The sequence below is a fragment of the Lepisma saccharinum genome, chromosome 20 (genome assembly GCF_977018435.1).
Source record: "Lepisma saccharinum chromosome 20, izLepSacc3.1, whole genome shotgun sequence".
Taxonomy (NCBI): Eukaryota; Metazoa; Arthropoda; class Insecta; order Zygentoma; family Lepismatidae; genus Lepisma; species Lepisma saccharinum.
In genome coordinates, this window is record NC_139248.1 from 9016454 (window position 1) to 9034337 (window position 17884).

The following is a 17884-nucleotide window of genomic DNA, read 5'->3' on the forward strand; positions in this document are numbered from 1 at the left end:
AAAAGGTGCTAGACGTTCTGCAGAAGATGCTAAAGCTGGACGTGAAAAGCGAGGACATTGCCTGAGGACATTGCCAAGTTTGCTTCATATAGGACCCGCCACCTGGTATGGTCCTCGAAGAGGAGACTCTAGGAAGCAGGGAATTCTATATTCATCACGGAATCCCTCACAGCAGTACGCCAAGAGATCCTACGTGCGGCCAAGGACAAGTTCGGCCGACGAAACTGCTAACCGAGGATGGAAGGATCGTCGTCTGTACAGAGAACGGCAGAAAGAACACCATTACACTCATGAGAGAACTGGATAATCTGTGATTCACCCTCACAGAACTCCGAAGCTGTAGTTTTAAAAGCAGGTGTCCCACAGGGATCAATTTTAGGACCACTCCTTTTCACCCTCTACACCACAGACTTAATTAAGGTTATGAAATTTTTCACACCACATTTCTATGCAGATGATACACAACTGTATTTTTCGACTAGACATACAGTGCTAGAAAGTAGTATTTCCTCACTCAACACTGATTTAAATAATATTTACACATGGTGTACATCAAATGAACTTAAGATAAACCCTGAAAAATCACTTTATATGCTAATTGGATCGAAACAATCGCAAAAAAATTATATTGTTGAAACAATTTAACTTAAAATTGAAGGGCTTGGGTGTAAAACATGGTAAGTGACATTTTGGCCATTTTTGAGTTACAAAGTAAAATGTGCCATCCTTCAATTTTTGAGTGAAATTCTCATGTCATACAAGCCTTCTGAAATTGGTAAACATAACACAAAAACAATTTATCTCCAGTATAGCTTCTAATAACCTTTTTTCTTAATGGACTTAGAAATGTGCAAAATGTCACCATGTTTTACACCCGGGCCTTTCAATTAATAGTGAAACCATTCCATGTAAGAATTCAGCAAAAAATCTTGGCCCGATTGTTAACGATACGTTGGACTGGACGGATCACATCAATGCCCAATGTAAAAAAGTATATTTTATTCTGAGAAACCTCTACAGTTTCCAAGATCAACTACCTGCAGAATGTAAACTTAGACTAGTTCAATCTTTAATTATTCCATTATTTGATTATTGTAACACTGTGTATGGGTCCAAACTTGCGGAAAAAACTCGGCAGGAAAATTCAAATCACACAAAATGCTTGCATCAGATATACTTTTGGCCTGGATAAACACAATCACATCCTTCCCATCTTAAACAAACATAATATTTTAACAATGGCCAACAGGAGGCTACTGCACTATCTATCTTTCATTCATGTGCTGAAAACTGAATGTAAACCTGCGTACTTATTTGAAAAATTATGTAATCGCAACACAATTCACAGACATGAGACACGTCGTCACAACGAACTTGACATTCCTCACCATTCGACTATGCTATATACCACATCTTTTTCTATATCTGCCCCGAAAGCATGGAATGCACTACCAACAAATGTTAAATTCATAAAAATCAATAAGACTTTCAAAATTAAATTGAAAGAAATGCTTCTACAGGAACAACAGCAGAGCAGTAGCACATCCTAGAAGTAAACTGGCCTCAACAAACAACAAAACACTCATATTCTAGAACTGTAACTATTGGAATTTTATTTCTATCTTCAAATTATTATTATTATTATTATTATTTACTTAAAGGCAACCTTATGTTAACATTCACATTTATATTTTTGATTTTTACATTTGTATTCTATTATTTTTTTTTTTTATTTTGTTCTTTCACATTTATATTATCTTATGTATGACTAATATTACTGTAATGAGTATATTCATAATTGTAGGTAATGCGAAATTCTTTATTTCTCTTTAGTGTAATCAAGCTTTTCATCTGTATTCATATATTATCATATTATACTATATACGTATATTTTCTTATGTAGCTCGTGACAAGGGTTAGGTGGTAGAGCATCCTACGGCTGAACCTCGCCTGCTAAATAAAGGAATTATTATTACTATTATTATTATTATTATTATTATTATTATTATTATTATTATTATTATTATTATATGTATGGTACTGCTATCTGCTGCCATTTACAAAAAAAAAATGAAACTGTGTCGCGTGCATGCGCATGGGCACAGTAAACAAACATGGCGGAGTGGACTCCACAACAGAAGGTGTTCCCCCAGGTACCATTTATCAGCAGGATGGGGTCCAGCAACATTTTGTAAACCAGGTACATGACTTTCTGGATACAGAGTTACCTGGACGATGGATTGGACGGGGTTCAGCATTTCTTGCCTGGCCTCCATGGTCACATGATCTTTTTTTCCCCACTAGGGCTACTAAGGGTGCCCATATAGAAGTGTATTGACGTTGTTAGTGACAGTGACGGAGCCAGTGTATCTCATTTTGTAATGTGTAATGGCAAGGTATTGTGCATCAAGATACACCTTCATTCCCAATAAATTTTTGGTCAAATAGATTTTGGGACACTTTCTGTTTTATAGCTCTAAGCCGGACACCCTGTATGTGGGAAAAAAAAGGGTTATTGCCGAAGACTTAAGCTTTGATGGTGAATTATGGAATTAATTGAAAAAAAAAATAGACACTATAAATTCTAAGAAATCCTTGACACCTTTACTTCAAAATCAACTCGTAACAATGTTAACAAACTATTTATCTTGCAGAGAAACTAAGAAAAAGACGTAGGTGTCATGTTCGGCATTGCCCTGACTTTTCGGGGTAATGCTGAATAATATTTGCTATTTTGACCTATGAAAATTATTGAGTTTTGAAGCAACAGAAATATAGTGTGTTTAATAGAGAACCGACTGTCTCGTCCCTCTTCTTTAGTTATTAATGTTACAAATATTGTTTCCTTTGTTGCATAGCAATTACAAGGGACGTACAATAAGTTTGTGCCCTGACCGACTTCTGCTAGTGGTATCTGGAAATTTCTTCCATCACTTTTCGACATAGTCCCATCCGAGTGCCAGAAACTTACACCATCGTTTTTCTAACGGTGCAATTTCAGTAGAATAAAATGCTCTGTCTTGCTCCTCTAAATACCCTCCACAGCGTCCATGACATCAGAATCATTGTGAAATTTCTTACAATGCAGCTCATCCTTTAGTTTAGGAAACAGGTAGTAATCCCTCAGGGCCAGATAGGGAATAAGATGGACGTTGCAAGTTTTGAAGCCACAGGATTGGATAGCTGCTATGGTTACACCGGTTGTGTTTTTGAGCATCTGTCAACATTCAAGGCATCCAATGACAATTAACACTCTTTAATTTCAAGTGGTCAGTTAAAATGGTATGAATATGGCTTTTCACACGTTGACGACAATAAGATGCGCACCATCTTTGTTAAGTAGTTCACGCTTCTGCCGCAAGACTTATACCTGATCGAACAAATTCCGTCTCTAGCGCAAACTTCAAACTATACATCTGTAAAATTTCAATGTCCCAGTCACAATAACATCGTGGAAAAAAATTGTTGTGCAATACTTAATGATCCACCCTCGTAGTTTGCTGGGTAATGCCTTCCGGAACGTTGTTCATCTTCACATGACTCACGACTGCAGCTGAATTCCCTATGTCACTTCTTTACTGTGGAATATGAAAGTGTTTTATGTTTTATCCCCCAATGTCTGCACCAGTACTCGAAAAAAAATCTTCTTCAGAGTTAGGCGCTAGCCCTGAAACTCAGGCGCCAGGTAACCGCCTACTAGCAATTACACATACTATAAGAAGCTGAGCATCACCGTATTCAAAACAGCGGGAAATGGGGGGGGGGGAGACAAAGAGTAAGAAATTGTTATTGATTTTATGGAATGTTCAGAACGATGATAAAAAAATAATTTGCTAACTTACGCTGTACTGCAATTTGAACTTAGAATCTTCAAAATTTTGTGCATCCAAACTTAAAGAACAGCAATATTACAGCAAGAGATCACAGTCGCCAGGCTGAAATTTTTAGTCGCCATGACTTTTCAACCATAGATACTTGATCACAGCTGGCAACTCTGAAGGCTCCATTTTCCAATATAGCCTCACCTTCCGTCATGTTTACACCTCTTTTCACAAAAAGTTTATTAGAGACATGCTTGAAACTTGCAACACATACAACGAAAGGATACAAATATTTTATGCATAATACAGTATGCGCCAAAATATACAGTACTGAAATTAAAAGACGAACATTACATTGTTGTCATCTGTGAGTTTATTTATCCTGAAAGAAACACTACATACACAGTATTAGCGAGTTATAACTTCCTTTTCACTGCTGAGAACACGAGCGGCTGGAGCTATGCCCCATCAACAAACGCACATGCGCGTTCGAGGTGCGCGAGTTTCAGTACTGTATATTTTCCGTATATAGAGGACATCACCATATTAACATCTGTGTGTGTTTCTCTTGATGTCCTCCATGTAAGTTTGTTGTAAAGTAAAGTCCTCCCCTGTGCTTTGCACCATGCCATGAAGACGTATAGGGGGTGTGGGGTTAGGGCCCCACACTTTCTTGATCTCACCCGAAGCTGGGGTGATGTGATCAGTACCATGCTCCTGGTTTCCTTTACCTCCCAGTTTCCTCCAGGTACCCAATTTATACTATGCTGGGTGGGCGCTGGAGCCACTTGAACAGTAAAACATTAAAATGCTGAACAAGGCAAACTTTTATAGTATAAAAATTTACATAAAAACATAACATTTTCACCCTCTAACAGGGTCTTCTTCAAACGAAACTTCACAACAGTGAAGTATATGTATATTTTTATACTATAAAAGTGTGCCTTGGTCAACATTTTAATGTTTTATTAACATGGAAACAAGGCTTAACAGTGTTAACACTTGAACAGGTGAACAAATCTCTGTTCTTCCCCACCGGAGATCAAACCTAGGTCTCTTGCATGGTAGTCAGACTCCCTAACGACTGAGCTACCATGGCTATTTGATACATGAGTAATACTACAGAATTTGGTTCATTAGACAACCAGAAGTGGGTCAGGGCACGAACTTATTGCATGCCCCTCATACAACACCTGCAGCATGAAGAAAAATACTCTCAAGTGTGAACTTTCACAACACAGAAAAAACTAGTATTTGATTACTGAAACGTTCCCACTATGAAATGTAGTGCTTCTTTTTCATAATCTATGTGATTTTCTTGTTTTGTTCTTGCAATAAAACAATGCACACCATCACTAAGATCAAGTAATAATAATGATGAACACACACACAATTATATGTAATATAAAAGTTAAATATACACTCACGGCTTTGATTGTTATCACTGATATTCACATTTAACACATATTCAAATGGTCCACCATTATCTATGTCCAAATCTTTTTCTGGATTTGTAGTCTGAACAGTGATTTTGCCTTTTGAAGAATCTATAGTCTCTATACGAAAGAACGGTGCCTCCAAGGTGAAAACCAAGTTTCGATAATTGGCTGAAAAGAAAAAAAGAGAACGGAAGTTAATATTTCTGCAACAAATTAGATTAGAATAATCCCATATAATTCCGATCAAGTGCCAGTTGACGCCATGCAACGGAGCCAGGCAATGTCGTTTATACCAAAGGTTAGTTACATGCGTACCCTCCGCCAGAGCAAATGAACTCACTCTTCCCACTCCATGCCCATGCGCAGTGACAAGAACAGTGCAGTTGTGATCGAGCGGTCGCAGAGTGCAGCCACGATGTTTACAAAGCAGGAGCAGCGGAGCTGGTTAAAAATTGAATGCGCTAGAAGTTGCACAGCACGGCAGTGTCACCAGGGACTGCAGCAGGCTTGTGGTGCATCTGCATTATCGTAGCAAACAGTAGCAAGGTGGGTATGCCTCAGTCTGGTCATCCCCCAGTAAGAGACCAAGACGTGCAAACTGTGTCCACGTTAGTGGAGACTGATCGGAACTTCACGATTCATGACTTAGCCCAAGAAACAGGACTCGCACCTTCGACTGTGCTCCACATCCTGAAAATTGCCTCAAGATGGGTTCCACATGATTTAACGGGAATGCAAAAATCGCTTCAATACGACGCTGCTCGTACTCACTTGCAAAGCTATGAGCGCGAAGGAGAGGCCTTCTTATGGCGTATCTCTAGGATTGAAGAGACCTGGGCCACATGTTATGAACCAAAACTGAAACGCCAATCGAACGAGAGGAGTCATTATGGGTCACCGCGTAAGTCAACAGTTCGGACAAACCCCACCAATGTGAACGCTATGGTGATTCTCGCCTACGATTCGGATGGTGTTATCTTAAGGCATACAGTTCCCCCAGGGCAGAACATCGATGCACAGTACTACTGTTAGTTTTTGCAAAACAACCTGTGAGCAGCTCCTAGAAGAAAACGGCGATACTTTATGCATAATCCATCCATCATTTTGCATGACAACGCTCGGGCACATACAACAGGAGTTGTGACTGATTTGTTCTACCCCCATACTCTCCTGATTTAAGTCCCTGCAACTTCAACCGAATCCCTAAGATGAAGGAACCACTTCATGGGATTCGCAGTTCGAGACATTCTTCTGGCAGATCATTCTTTTCACAGTATCAACAGATTAGGCAGTGCCAATGGCATCCGACAACTTCCATTTCACTGGCAATACGTTGTACGCAATGCTAGCGACTACATCGAGGGCATGTAAAACATAGAACCATGTTGTGTGTCTAGAAAATAAACAGTTGTCACTACTAAAAAATCAGCCTATGTACATCTATGCACCTTATTCAGAAGTAATAATTAATTCTTAAACTACGGCTTGTTCCACAATGGAACAAGGAGCTTTTTTTGTAGTATGTCACTTTTAGGACATACTGTGATTCGGATAATGGTCGGACATACATGTTTCGATACATGCATACGAGTCTTGAGGTATGTAATTAGGAATTAGTAACATTAATTTCATTTTTGCTATTTTGAGGGGAGGGGTATGATGTCTTTAAAATTTTGTGCTTTTTTTATTTTTTTTATTTTTTACAGCATTGCAATTCTTTCAATTCTGGAGTTTGGAAACACACTTTTACCAAACGAAGTGTGAAATTTTTTCCACGAAAATGTAAAACATATCAGGCAATATGCAGGTACCGTTTCTTGCCTTCACGTCCCAGCATTGCCTGCATAAGGATTCCGTTGAATTTCAAATTTTGAGGAAAATAAAATTATTTTCTTTCTTCTGATTATGGAAAATTTGTTTTTTTTTCTACCGCAGGCTTCTAGCCCAATGTGTACTGAATAAAACGAGGTATAATCTGTAACTCTAGCATTCAAGAGGTAAAGGTACCCCGGAGCATGTGCACACATGCAATGAAAGGCATATGGGTTAATGTGGAGGTAGAGCTCCACATATTCTAAATCTTGGCCATAGTTGGGATGATGTGATCAGCATCATGCCCAGCTGCAATTACCCCCCCCCCCCCCCAAGGGTTGGCCCCAGGTACCCATTGATACAAGGCTGGGTGGGACTCAGAGCTGCACAGAAACAAAGAAATGAGTGAAAAATTTCCTGGTCCATATCACCTGCCCAAGGATTCGAAATGAAGTCTTCCACAGCCAGATGCCTCTACAGACTGAGCTATCGTGGCCCATTTAGTTCAAGAGTTATAACATTTTATTTAAAAGCATGCAGAAGTTTAAATTTCTTGCTGAAATATATCCACAGTCCACAGATTCACCAGCAAACGTGCTCCGTTGTTTTAGAATTAAGGTGCATCTTACATTCAAAGAAATATGCTTCAAAAAAGAGCTATAAGAATCATAGCTGGAGTAAAGAAAACTTATTCATGTAGAACGCTTTTCCGTAAACTTAATGTGTTAACTCTTCCCTGCATATACATTTATGAATGCTTAATTAATGTTAAGCAAAATATTTCCAACTTTGCCACAAATGAGGAAATACATGGCCTAAACACAAGAAATAAAGACAAACTTCACATAAAACACTGCCGCCTTAACTTATGTAAGAAAGGTCCCTTAAACTCTTCCATAGATCTCTACAATAAACTACCACAAGATGTGAGGAAAGAACCAAAATTGATGATATTCAAGCACAAGATAAAATCAATGCTTCTGAAGCATGTTTTTTATTCTATAGCTGAATACATGGAAGCGACTTTTACATAAGACAAATGTACATAATGCAGTATAATCACATATTATTCTTGTAAAATTAAATGTCAAATGAAAGTGGATAATTATTATCACCTAGAAGTAGGCTGCAATGTTCTATATCTTCTCTTGTTATACTTTTTTTGTGATTTTGATATAATACCAGAGTAAGGCCCAATTTTTTACAATTTTTGACTATGTATTTTGTATTTGTAAAACCTATTAATGTAGTATTGTATTGTAACGTAAGTATTGACATGTCCTATATTACCATGTACTGTAATTTGTACACACCGGTAGTCCTTGGACGCAAATAAACTAAACTAAACTAAACTATGATACATTATTTTTAATGTTGGTAGACAAATTGTAAAATACTGTGTAAGTACTTTTACCCATTTGCCTTATTATCCCGAGTAAACTGTGCAGATACTAGGTGAACATCTTATATTATTCCGAATATAATTGCACCAAACTACTTTTTCTCATTCAATTTGTTTTATTCCGTAGAAACTAGTGAGAAGCTCTGCTGTGAAGTACAGTAAATGTCCACATGGAAACAGCATCTTACTCAGATTGATGTTTGGAGTGTGTAGCAGAGTGAGAGATGCTAAAGGCAAGACAACTGGCAGTGAATCATGCTACTGCTGCCCATCTAATATCTAATAAATAATTCCAGAATCAGAACTGCAATTTCTAAGATTTTAAAAACATATGTATAACATTTAAAGGCAAAATATTATGCTTACATTTATTATTATGATAAAAATGTATATCCCTCATTAGCCCGACCAGTGGCAGCAATTAGGAGGGGCATGGGGGCAGTTGCCCCCCATTTTTTGACACTTTTGCCCCAGAACTATGCGAAACCTTATCTACAAAGGGAAGTAAACTCTCTTGCCCCCTCCCCAGTTTTTGGAACCCAATCACCACCACTGAGCAAGAGGATACTCGGGATAATAAAATTTATTCATTACACACACACACACACATATACATAATGTTTATAAGTGAGTGAACTGAAATGTTTAAACTTTCATTTCATAAATGCAATATTTAAAGGCAGTACACTATAAAAGTTTTGTAAAAATAATTTTTCTTACATCATGTTCATGAAATAAGAACATTTTTTATGCATGTGTGTGTAGCCCGAATTAACTCGGGATAATGAAACAAATTTTATATGTATAGATAATCTATCTTCTTAGCTATATGTCAGGTAAAATATGTATTCTTAGTAAGAAGCATACTATATAGAACAAAGAAACGGGATTTTAAAAAATCCAAAATTTGGGACATTAATTTGCAAGGCAAGTTGTTAAAAGTATATATATAAAAAAATAATTTGGTAGAGAATAATGAGAAATATTCTTACGTGTAACATCCTTATCCTCGGCTTCAATAGTGAGTACATGTGTTGATGTTGGAGATGACTCATCTATAGATGCTGTCAAAGTAGTAGTAGTAACATGGGGAATTTCATCATTAACATCAGTAACACTGATTGTAATCTGAGGAAATATAAATAAGATGCAATTTATATATGTCTGCTCTCACAGAATGAAAAAATAAGTTTCATGATTAGTAAGCAGTGGTGCCAACTTCTTAAGCCTGTGGGGCTTGAGGCCCCCCCCACCGCCAATAATTTGCTTAATATTATATTTTATTTTAAAAAATCCCCATGCTAAAGAAAACAAAATGTGTTATTATTATGCAATTAAAGAACTCTCTCAACTTAATTACCGAGTGTTATCAAAATATTTAATAATAATTTGTTACATCTCCAGTATATAATACTTTTCAGTGTCCTATATCATCTACACTATCAGTGGCCACAACATTATTAGGAATGCTAGGGAGAGAATAACCATAAAGTTGAAGGTTTATGGCTGGTGCAACACAAGCCTTCTATCTGTCCCTATCCTGGGCAAGATCAATCCAATCTTTTCCATCCTAACCGATTTCCTCTACGTTAATTTCAACTTTATCCCTCCATCTTTGTCTTGGCCTTCCTACAGGTCTCTTACCATCAGGTTTCCCGACAAGAATCCTGTAAACTCTTCTTTCCCCTCCCATTCGTGCCACATGGCCTGTCCACCTAAGCCATCTTGATTTAAGGCTCTCAAAAACAGTTACCTTCAAAATAGGCAATTATGACTAATACCTAGGTATAAGCCAAAATGGCTACTACAAATGTCATGTATTCCTCTCATAAATGGCCCGAAGGGTTTTTTAAATGTAAAAGACTACATTTTTTGGCCAACGGAGAAAGAAAGCCATTTTATAGTGAATCCTCAGCGTACTTATGACACGCATTATTGCATAAAATTACAAAAAAAAAATCTCTAAGTTCAGGGTGCCCAATGTTTCTCGAAAGTTGGCGCTACTGTTAGTAAGGATCATGGTTCCATTAATTCTGGCAAAATCAATGCCATCACTTTTCCAGAAAATTCTAAAATAAATTTCCACCCAATACTGTGGCACTTCAATATTCTAATAACCAGTGGTACTACTGTAGCTAGCTACAAAATTTATAGCTGTAGGTGAAGCAGTGCTACTTTTTTTAAAATTTATAGCTGTAATTTTGGTACAAAATTCTAGCTTGTAATGAAAATTTTGCTATGGCTATATTTCTTCATTGTGTTGAGATAATTTTGTATGTATAGTGGAACCACGGGCAAAAGAGCCTGCACAGACCTGCGACTCCTGTGCATCATCTTCTGATGTGGAGGGGAGGGGCAGTGGAGATTGCTTGCTTCCTTACGGCCTGAGTTGAACTGATGTAGGGGAAGGTGCACGGAGACTTTTGGCCTAAGGTTATTTTGATTGTGGTTCCTCTATAGCAACAGTGTTCAGCGATAGTTTTCTGCATCAGTGAAAAAGAGAGACAGACAGACAGGGAGTAAATATCACCATGTAACTGTGGATTGTGGTATGTTTACTTGAAAATAGGAATTTAGCTTTCCTGTTAGAAATGGAGAACAGTGTAGGGTTAAATACATGACTTTGGTGGGGCGGAGCTTGGATGCTGCCTTCCTATTGGTCTCTGGCCTCCATTTCTACATTCCCTGAAGATGAGAGCAATGTATGTGCTCGAAACATTGGATGATAATGCCAATTTAACCTGACTGGTAACCTGAGAACACTTCTTCGTATGTTTACTTTGTTCATGTTGAGGGGAATAAACAACGCGGTTGATAATATAAGACGTGAGCGAGTTACTAAAGATATATCCGCGTCAGTAAACCATCGAGTTCCCAAGTGGATGGTGGCAGAGGACACCGAAATTAATAGAACATTTACAAGTAATGGTAAAACACAGTGTGGCACAAGGACCCTTGCTCATCGAACGGAGCCCGGTCAAACCATAAAAATGTCAGGATATAATGAATGAACCAGATGTCGGACAGGGACCTCGAACAAGCCTCTCCCACTCAAACTGGTCCCCATTCTTTCTGTTGAGCGGGAAAAGAGGATGGTGTCTTCCACGAAGGGGAGAAGTGACCTTGAGTGGACCAATCGCAGAACCTTCCACTTGAAACAAGGGACCCAAGATCAAACCGTGTTTGATCCTGGGAACATCTTGCAATCAGCGGGGCTCCACCATGTTTTTTCCCCATTTTACTCCATGGTTTTGAATTACCGGAAACTTGTCCCTGCGAGTTTCTGGCGATGAGCGATGAGGGATGTGCTTCACTGTGTTTTTACCCTAAGTTTCACAGATATATCTTTCGTAACTCACATACGTCTTATATCTACTCTGTTCCTTAGCAAAAATTAGGAATGAGACAGATTAATAGGTACTCTATAGATATCGACCAATGTAAGAATATCGGGGTATCAGTTTATTGGTAAAATTAATGACTATTTTTACTGATCTGATATATCTATGAATATCTTACAATTTAATGCAAAATTCTGCCATTTAGTTATATTTTTTGTGGATAATCACCAAACTCTAATTTTGAAAAAAGTAAATGTCTACATAAGCAACTTCTTTTGCACTGCAGTTACCTTGAAACACACATTTATTATGGAGGTCAATGAACCATTCAGCTTCTTCAAGGATCATTTGAAATTTTATATCGGATCGGTAGACAAACAGTTATTGGTATCGGTAATTTTACATTGGCACTTTATTGGCATTGGCCAAAATTTCATATCAGCCCATCCCTAGCAAAAAGTATAAATACTTTCGACTTTACCTCATTCTGATTTGGTTGTTTGTCACAGTGGCCAAAGATATTTTTCATTTAAAATAGTGATTAGTCCATTAAAATATGGAATAATTATTCCTATTAAAAATATATTTACCCTAAAATGTTGCAGTAAACATTTACAAATAGACCCTTTATGGATCCCCATGACGAGGTGTTGAAAATTAACAATTCATTTGACTCTCTCCAATAACTCCCAACCCCTTTCTTTGGATGTCTAAAACAGTTATTTCCATCATATCTCAGTGACACCCACTCATCAACTAACGAAGAAACTAGGGCTGAGCCAATAACGATACTAATGTATCGGTATCAGCCGATACCAGTGATATTGATATTGGAATATATCGATTGGATTTTATTTACTAATACTGGCTGATACTTTTCCTAAATTTTTATCACTTTTGTGGAGTTCAGATATCTTGGAAGTTATGCAAAATTCAAAGTTTCCATTGACTTTGTACCAATATCATGTGAAGAAAATTAATTCCATGACAAAATGCCCGGGCATCTCAATTTTTTAAATAAAATGCAATGAAATCTCGCGAATCAACAATCTAAAATTGCCAATTTAGATAAAAATGTAAGTATTATTCATAATTTAGTTAATAGTGGAAGGTATTTTATATATATTCTGTTTAATTTACTTTGTTTTGTATTGTGTCTCACCCGTAACACCAAAAAACAATTTCTCCTTTAACTGTTCATTTTCCCTTCAACTCCAGTTGAATATTCAAAGGCAAATTACCTTCTCACTTTGCATTAAATAATTTATGTGTAAAAAAAAATGTTGTAATAAACCTGTTACTTCAAAGTTAAAGCTTTTTAGAATCCTGATTGACTTTTAAAACACACTGTAATACATTTACGTAGTTATCAGAATATTAACTTGACTCCTGTGTAAGAGAGTCCATTTTTGCTTCTTAAATATTTACATCAGAATTAATCAATTTTCCACGATTTGCATAACTTACAGGATAATTGAGACTTCAGAAAGTGTTGTGTCGGTAAATAAAACTGTACATTTTCGTGTTTGAGAGCTTATTTTGCAACATGCACCTCTCACCTTTCAGAAACATGAAAAATGAACATTACAGTGTGTTATTTCACATATCATGTTATCATCAATAATGGAATATGCATGCCTCTACTAATACATAATTCAAGGAATTTGCAGTTGCTAGACACACTGTATAAAGAAAAGTATTCAAAAGTCATGATGTTTTATGTCAACAGCCAATTACATTTCTTTGTTGTAACATGAAATTATTATTTTATACAAGAATTTAATTAAAATTACTTACGTTAAGTTCAGAGGTGTTAACACTATCATTGGCAGTAACAGTGTACTGTAACTGAGGAAAAAGTTCACAATCAATATTGCCTGTAACTGTTAATGTGCCAGTAGATGGATCTATTTGTACGAGATCATCTGCGCCATCTGTAATAGCCCTGAAAATGTGTAAAAAACCACAATTATAAATGTAAACATACATGTAAGTAGTGTCTGTAATGCAAATTAATTTTGTTTCCATTTCCTTGGAAATTTATTATAACTATGGAAAGAATTTCTGGTTGCATAACTATTTTTTTTTTTTTTTGCTTCATTCTTTAAGAGATTTATGTGTTTCATGTACACAGCACCTCTACTGAAATTCTACAGGGCCTAAAATGCCTAAACAAACCATAAATTCCTATAAATGCCTAAAAGTCCTGTTTGTACTTCAAAAACACCTTTTAAACTTTTTGCATAAGTTTAAAAATAACTTATTAAGAACAACCCTTAATTAACACGATAAAAGTTTCAGACCCTTGAACCTTTAACGAATCTGATGCCAACATCTACTCTGTGCAAATTTCCGTCATCTTAAGCATCACGAAATTGAAAAAAAATGTAGTGTGACACTAACTGGGTGAAGCATTCTCCATTGTTGATTGCTGTACATCCCAGGCAATTTAAGGGATCTAAGGAGTAACATACCAAACGAAGATGCAGGCTGTTTTGAGACAGAACCCTAGCTACACATTGATTCAGTTGTTAACCCACAACCAACGTTATTCCCAACCTCCAACAGTGCAAGTGCATGGTAAGATTCCAAGAATATGCTCGTCTCCTGTGACAAGTAGGAAAGGAAACAAATGACCAATCATTTTGTCTATTTCCCCCAATGACACAACAGTCTATAGGTGAAAGGGAAGGGTTGGCGCTGGAAACTACAACTGCCCTAGTATAGTGGCTGTTCATCGAGAAGAGAAGACCTCTGCGAACCTGCTTTCGATTTGAATTTTGAGTGAGTTTTTTGTTTCGACTCCACTTTATGCACATATAGGCTAATTGGGACTGGACCTACAATTTAAAATGGGATTCGAACAACTATGTCCCTCCACCAGGTATCGAACCCAGGACTCTTTGATTACAAGGTGATGACATTACCATTAAGCCATTGGGGAGGCCTGAACCAGCCTTGGGAATCAGCAGCAGTTTCATTTATGAAGTTTGCACCAATAACTTCCTGCAGTGTAGGGAAAAGTTTCTTCATGTACTAGCACCTATTCATGTATGACCAGAAGAAATTCACCATGGAGAACATTGAAAAGTATATGGTGTTGAAGTACTTCAAAATACAATAAAGTTTTTGTCTTGGGACAAATTCTATCTTCTTTTATAATCAAAGAAAAGAATTCGTTGCACTGAAAATAGTAACTTTTTGTATACAAATTGAATCTAAAACCAGTTATTTCATAAAATTATTAATGAATTAATATACCTATATCTTATAAGCACTTAAACATTCTAAAATGGAGTTCATAAAGTTCTAAATCCCTCTTTTTTAACACCTAAAAATCCATTCCCTAGTTAAAATCATAGGTATGTGCAGACTAATTTATTTGGGGGTGCCTTAAGGGGAGTTTCCATTGCCTATCAGGACAATGTTAATCTAATTGTCACAGTTTCATGTTCCTTTATCACAGCAACTATTAGGCACATAAAGATGAAATTTTAACATTATAGTCTGAACATTCATTATCATTATAAGCCCTCTGCAAGATAAATCGTCAAAACAAATCTTTGTCATTCTTACTCCACAAGAAGCATTAATCATAATTAATATTTTCCATTATTAAACCACTATCATAATCACTTTCTTAATTGCACAGAGATTCTCCATAAATTGGTTTGCATTTCTTTTTCTTGCAAGTGGGGGTTTCTATTGCTACTGCAATATCCTCTATGTATAAATGTAAACAAACAAACAAGCCTTGTGAGTTGAAGGTTGCAATTAAGACTGTGATGGGAGAGGGGTAAGTGTGAGTCAATTTGTAGAAGTGCACTGTGTGATTCATAAAGCGAAAAACATCTTCTGCAATAGGTGACTATTGTTGTAAACAATGTCTCAAATTATTTTACAGATAGATAGGCAGGCAGATAGGATATATATATAAATAGAGAGAGAGAGAGAGAGAGAGAGAGAGAGAAGAAATAAATATGGAACATCTCAAGTGAAACAAAATTCCTGACTTTCTTAAAACAGATATTATCACTTCTTCTTTGTAGCTAATCAGTGGTGATTTATTCATTCTTGATTTTGGACTTTTAACCATTGTGTTATTTTTAAAACATTTACCAACATTTCGGAGGCTGAAAACCTGACTCCGTCTTCAGGGTAGCATGTAGTCTGTTAAATCATATGGTGTCTATAAATGGTTGCCTTTGAGGATTATTCTTGGTGCCCTAGGCTCCACCTCGTCTGTTGGTCACAAGGACCTCTATAAACATTTATCCTTTACAGATACATCTCCAACCCTGCTTTGGCCAGTCAGCATACAAACAATGATCAGTGTAGCACACGCACTGGGAGAACTGTATGTCCACAACCATTCAGGGTCTAACAGTAGCACATAAGCAGCACAGAAGAAGTTTTTTCATATTTTTTTTTGGGTTGATATCATACTGCATCAATGCTTTGACAAGGTGGAGCCTGGGCCACCGCAACATAATCCTCCCTGGCAACCTACATACAAAAATAGGTCTTGATGTGGCCACCTGACGTAGTGGAACCTGGGCCACTGATAATCCTCCCTGGCAACTTAATATATATAGGGGTCCTTGTGACCGACAGACGAGGTGGAGCCTAGGCCACCAAGAATAATCCTCAAAGGCAACCAATTATAGACACCATATGATTAACAGACTACATGCTACCCTGAAGACGGAGGCCTCCGAAACGTTGGTAATTTTTTAAAAAATAACACACTGGTTAAAAGTCCAAAATCAAGAATGAAAGATATTATCCCTGTAGTGGTGTGCCCAAGGGGGAAAGGTTGTGGGGGTCATAACCTCACTTTTGAATCAGTATTAAAAAAAACAAAGCAGGGAAGATGGAAAAATGAAGGCTGGCTGCAAAAAAAGTACACACACCCACCTTTTGAAAATCCTGGGCACACCACTGATTCCCCCCACACAGACACCCAAGGTAGGACAGATTGGATGAAAGCATGATAAAAGGTAAATTAAAGAATCTACATCATGAAAAGGCAACTGCTACCAGATTTTAACATTCTGACTACCTTTTTTGTAACCTTTAACAATTTACCTTTTATGTTTTTATGGATGTAAAATTTATGGAGAAAAGAGGTATTTGCCAAGAAAAAGTGAACATTATCGAAGTTTTATACTTACCTTAGTGAGAAAGCTATATTGTTGTTATCTGGTCCATCATCGTCTTTTGCTACTACATAATCTATTAGAGTACCTGGACTGCTATTTTCAACAACTTTAAAAGGATAATCCTCTGTTGTTACAAATGCAGGAGCATTGTCGTTTACATCTTCGATTGTAATAATTAGTGATCCTGGAAAATGTAAACGTTCAATTTATTCTGTTGTAAAGAGTTCAATTAAAAGTTTAAGGTAAGCAACAAAATCAATGCAAAAGGTGATTTAAAATAATCGTTATGGTTTCTATGGCTTTTCAAATTGAAAACAAAATAATGATGTGCCAAAAAACGAAATTTAAAGATTTCAAGTACTCAGTGGTAATTTCGCTTCAAAAAGAAAAAAAGGTGGAAATATGGAACTTTACCTGCACAAAGGAAACTCCCTATATTTTGCAAAATTCTTTGCAAAATAATAAATATAAGAAATAAATGTTACCAAATAAGAACAAGATATATGTGTTTTCTTGGTATGATTTATTCCATCCTTTAAAAACAGCCATGGTAGCTCAGTCGTTAGGGCATCTGACTACCATATGAGAGACCCAGGATCAATACCCGGCGGAGGAGAACCAGGATTTCTTTCTGCCTGTTCAACCAGCTCCGGCACCCTCCCAGCATCATAGAAAGTGGATACCTGGAGGAAACTCTGGGGGGTAAAGATGGCTAGGGGCAGGCACGTATCTAGGAATTCCTTTCGGGGGGGGGGGCTGAACACAATTTTTAAGGGGTATAGTTAGAAGCTCACAATTATATGTTTAAGATCAGTGGTGGCAATTTGGTTCCAAAACCGGGGGGGGGGGGGGGGGGCACGGAAAGTTAACTTTCTCTTCTTGGACAAGGCTTAGGATTAAGAGGCCA

The 17884-nt window shown here is 37.1% G+C and overlaps 1 protein-coding gene across 1 annotated transcript in view; it reads right to left on the reverse strand.

Moving 5' to 3' along the window:
* LOC146003703 (cadherin-AgCad1-like) overlaps nucleotides 1-17884 on the reverse strand; it is a 161658-nt gene that overhangs the window by 94847 nt on the left and 48927 nt on the right. Inside the window, exons 11-14 of the mRNA XM_083142086.1 lie at nucleotides 16990-17161; nucleotides 13613-13760; nucleotides 9467-9602; nucleotides 5249-5428 (exon numbers count right to left, since the gene is read on the reverse strand). Coding sequence (XP_082998212.1) covers nucleotides 5249-5428; nucleotides 9467-9602; nucleotides 13613-13760; nucleotides 16990-17161 — 636 coding nt within the window. The remainder of the gene's footprint in view (nucleotides 1-5248; nucleotides 5429-9466; nucleotides 9603-13612; nucleotides 13761-16989; nucleotides 17162-17884) is intronic.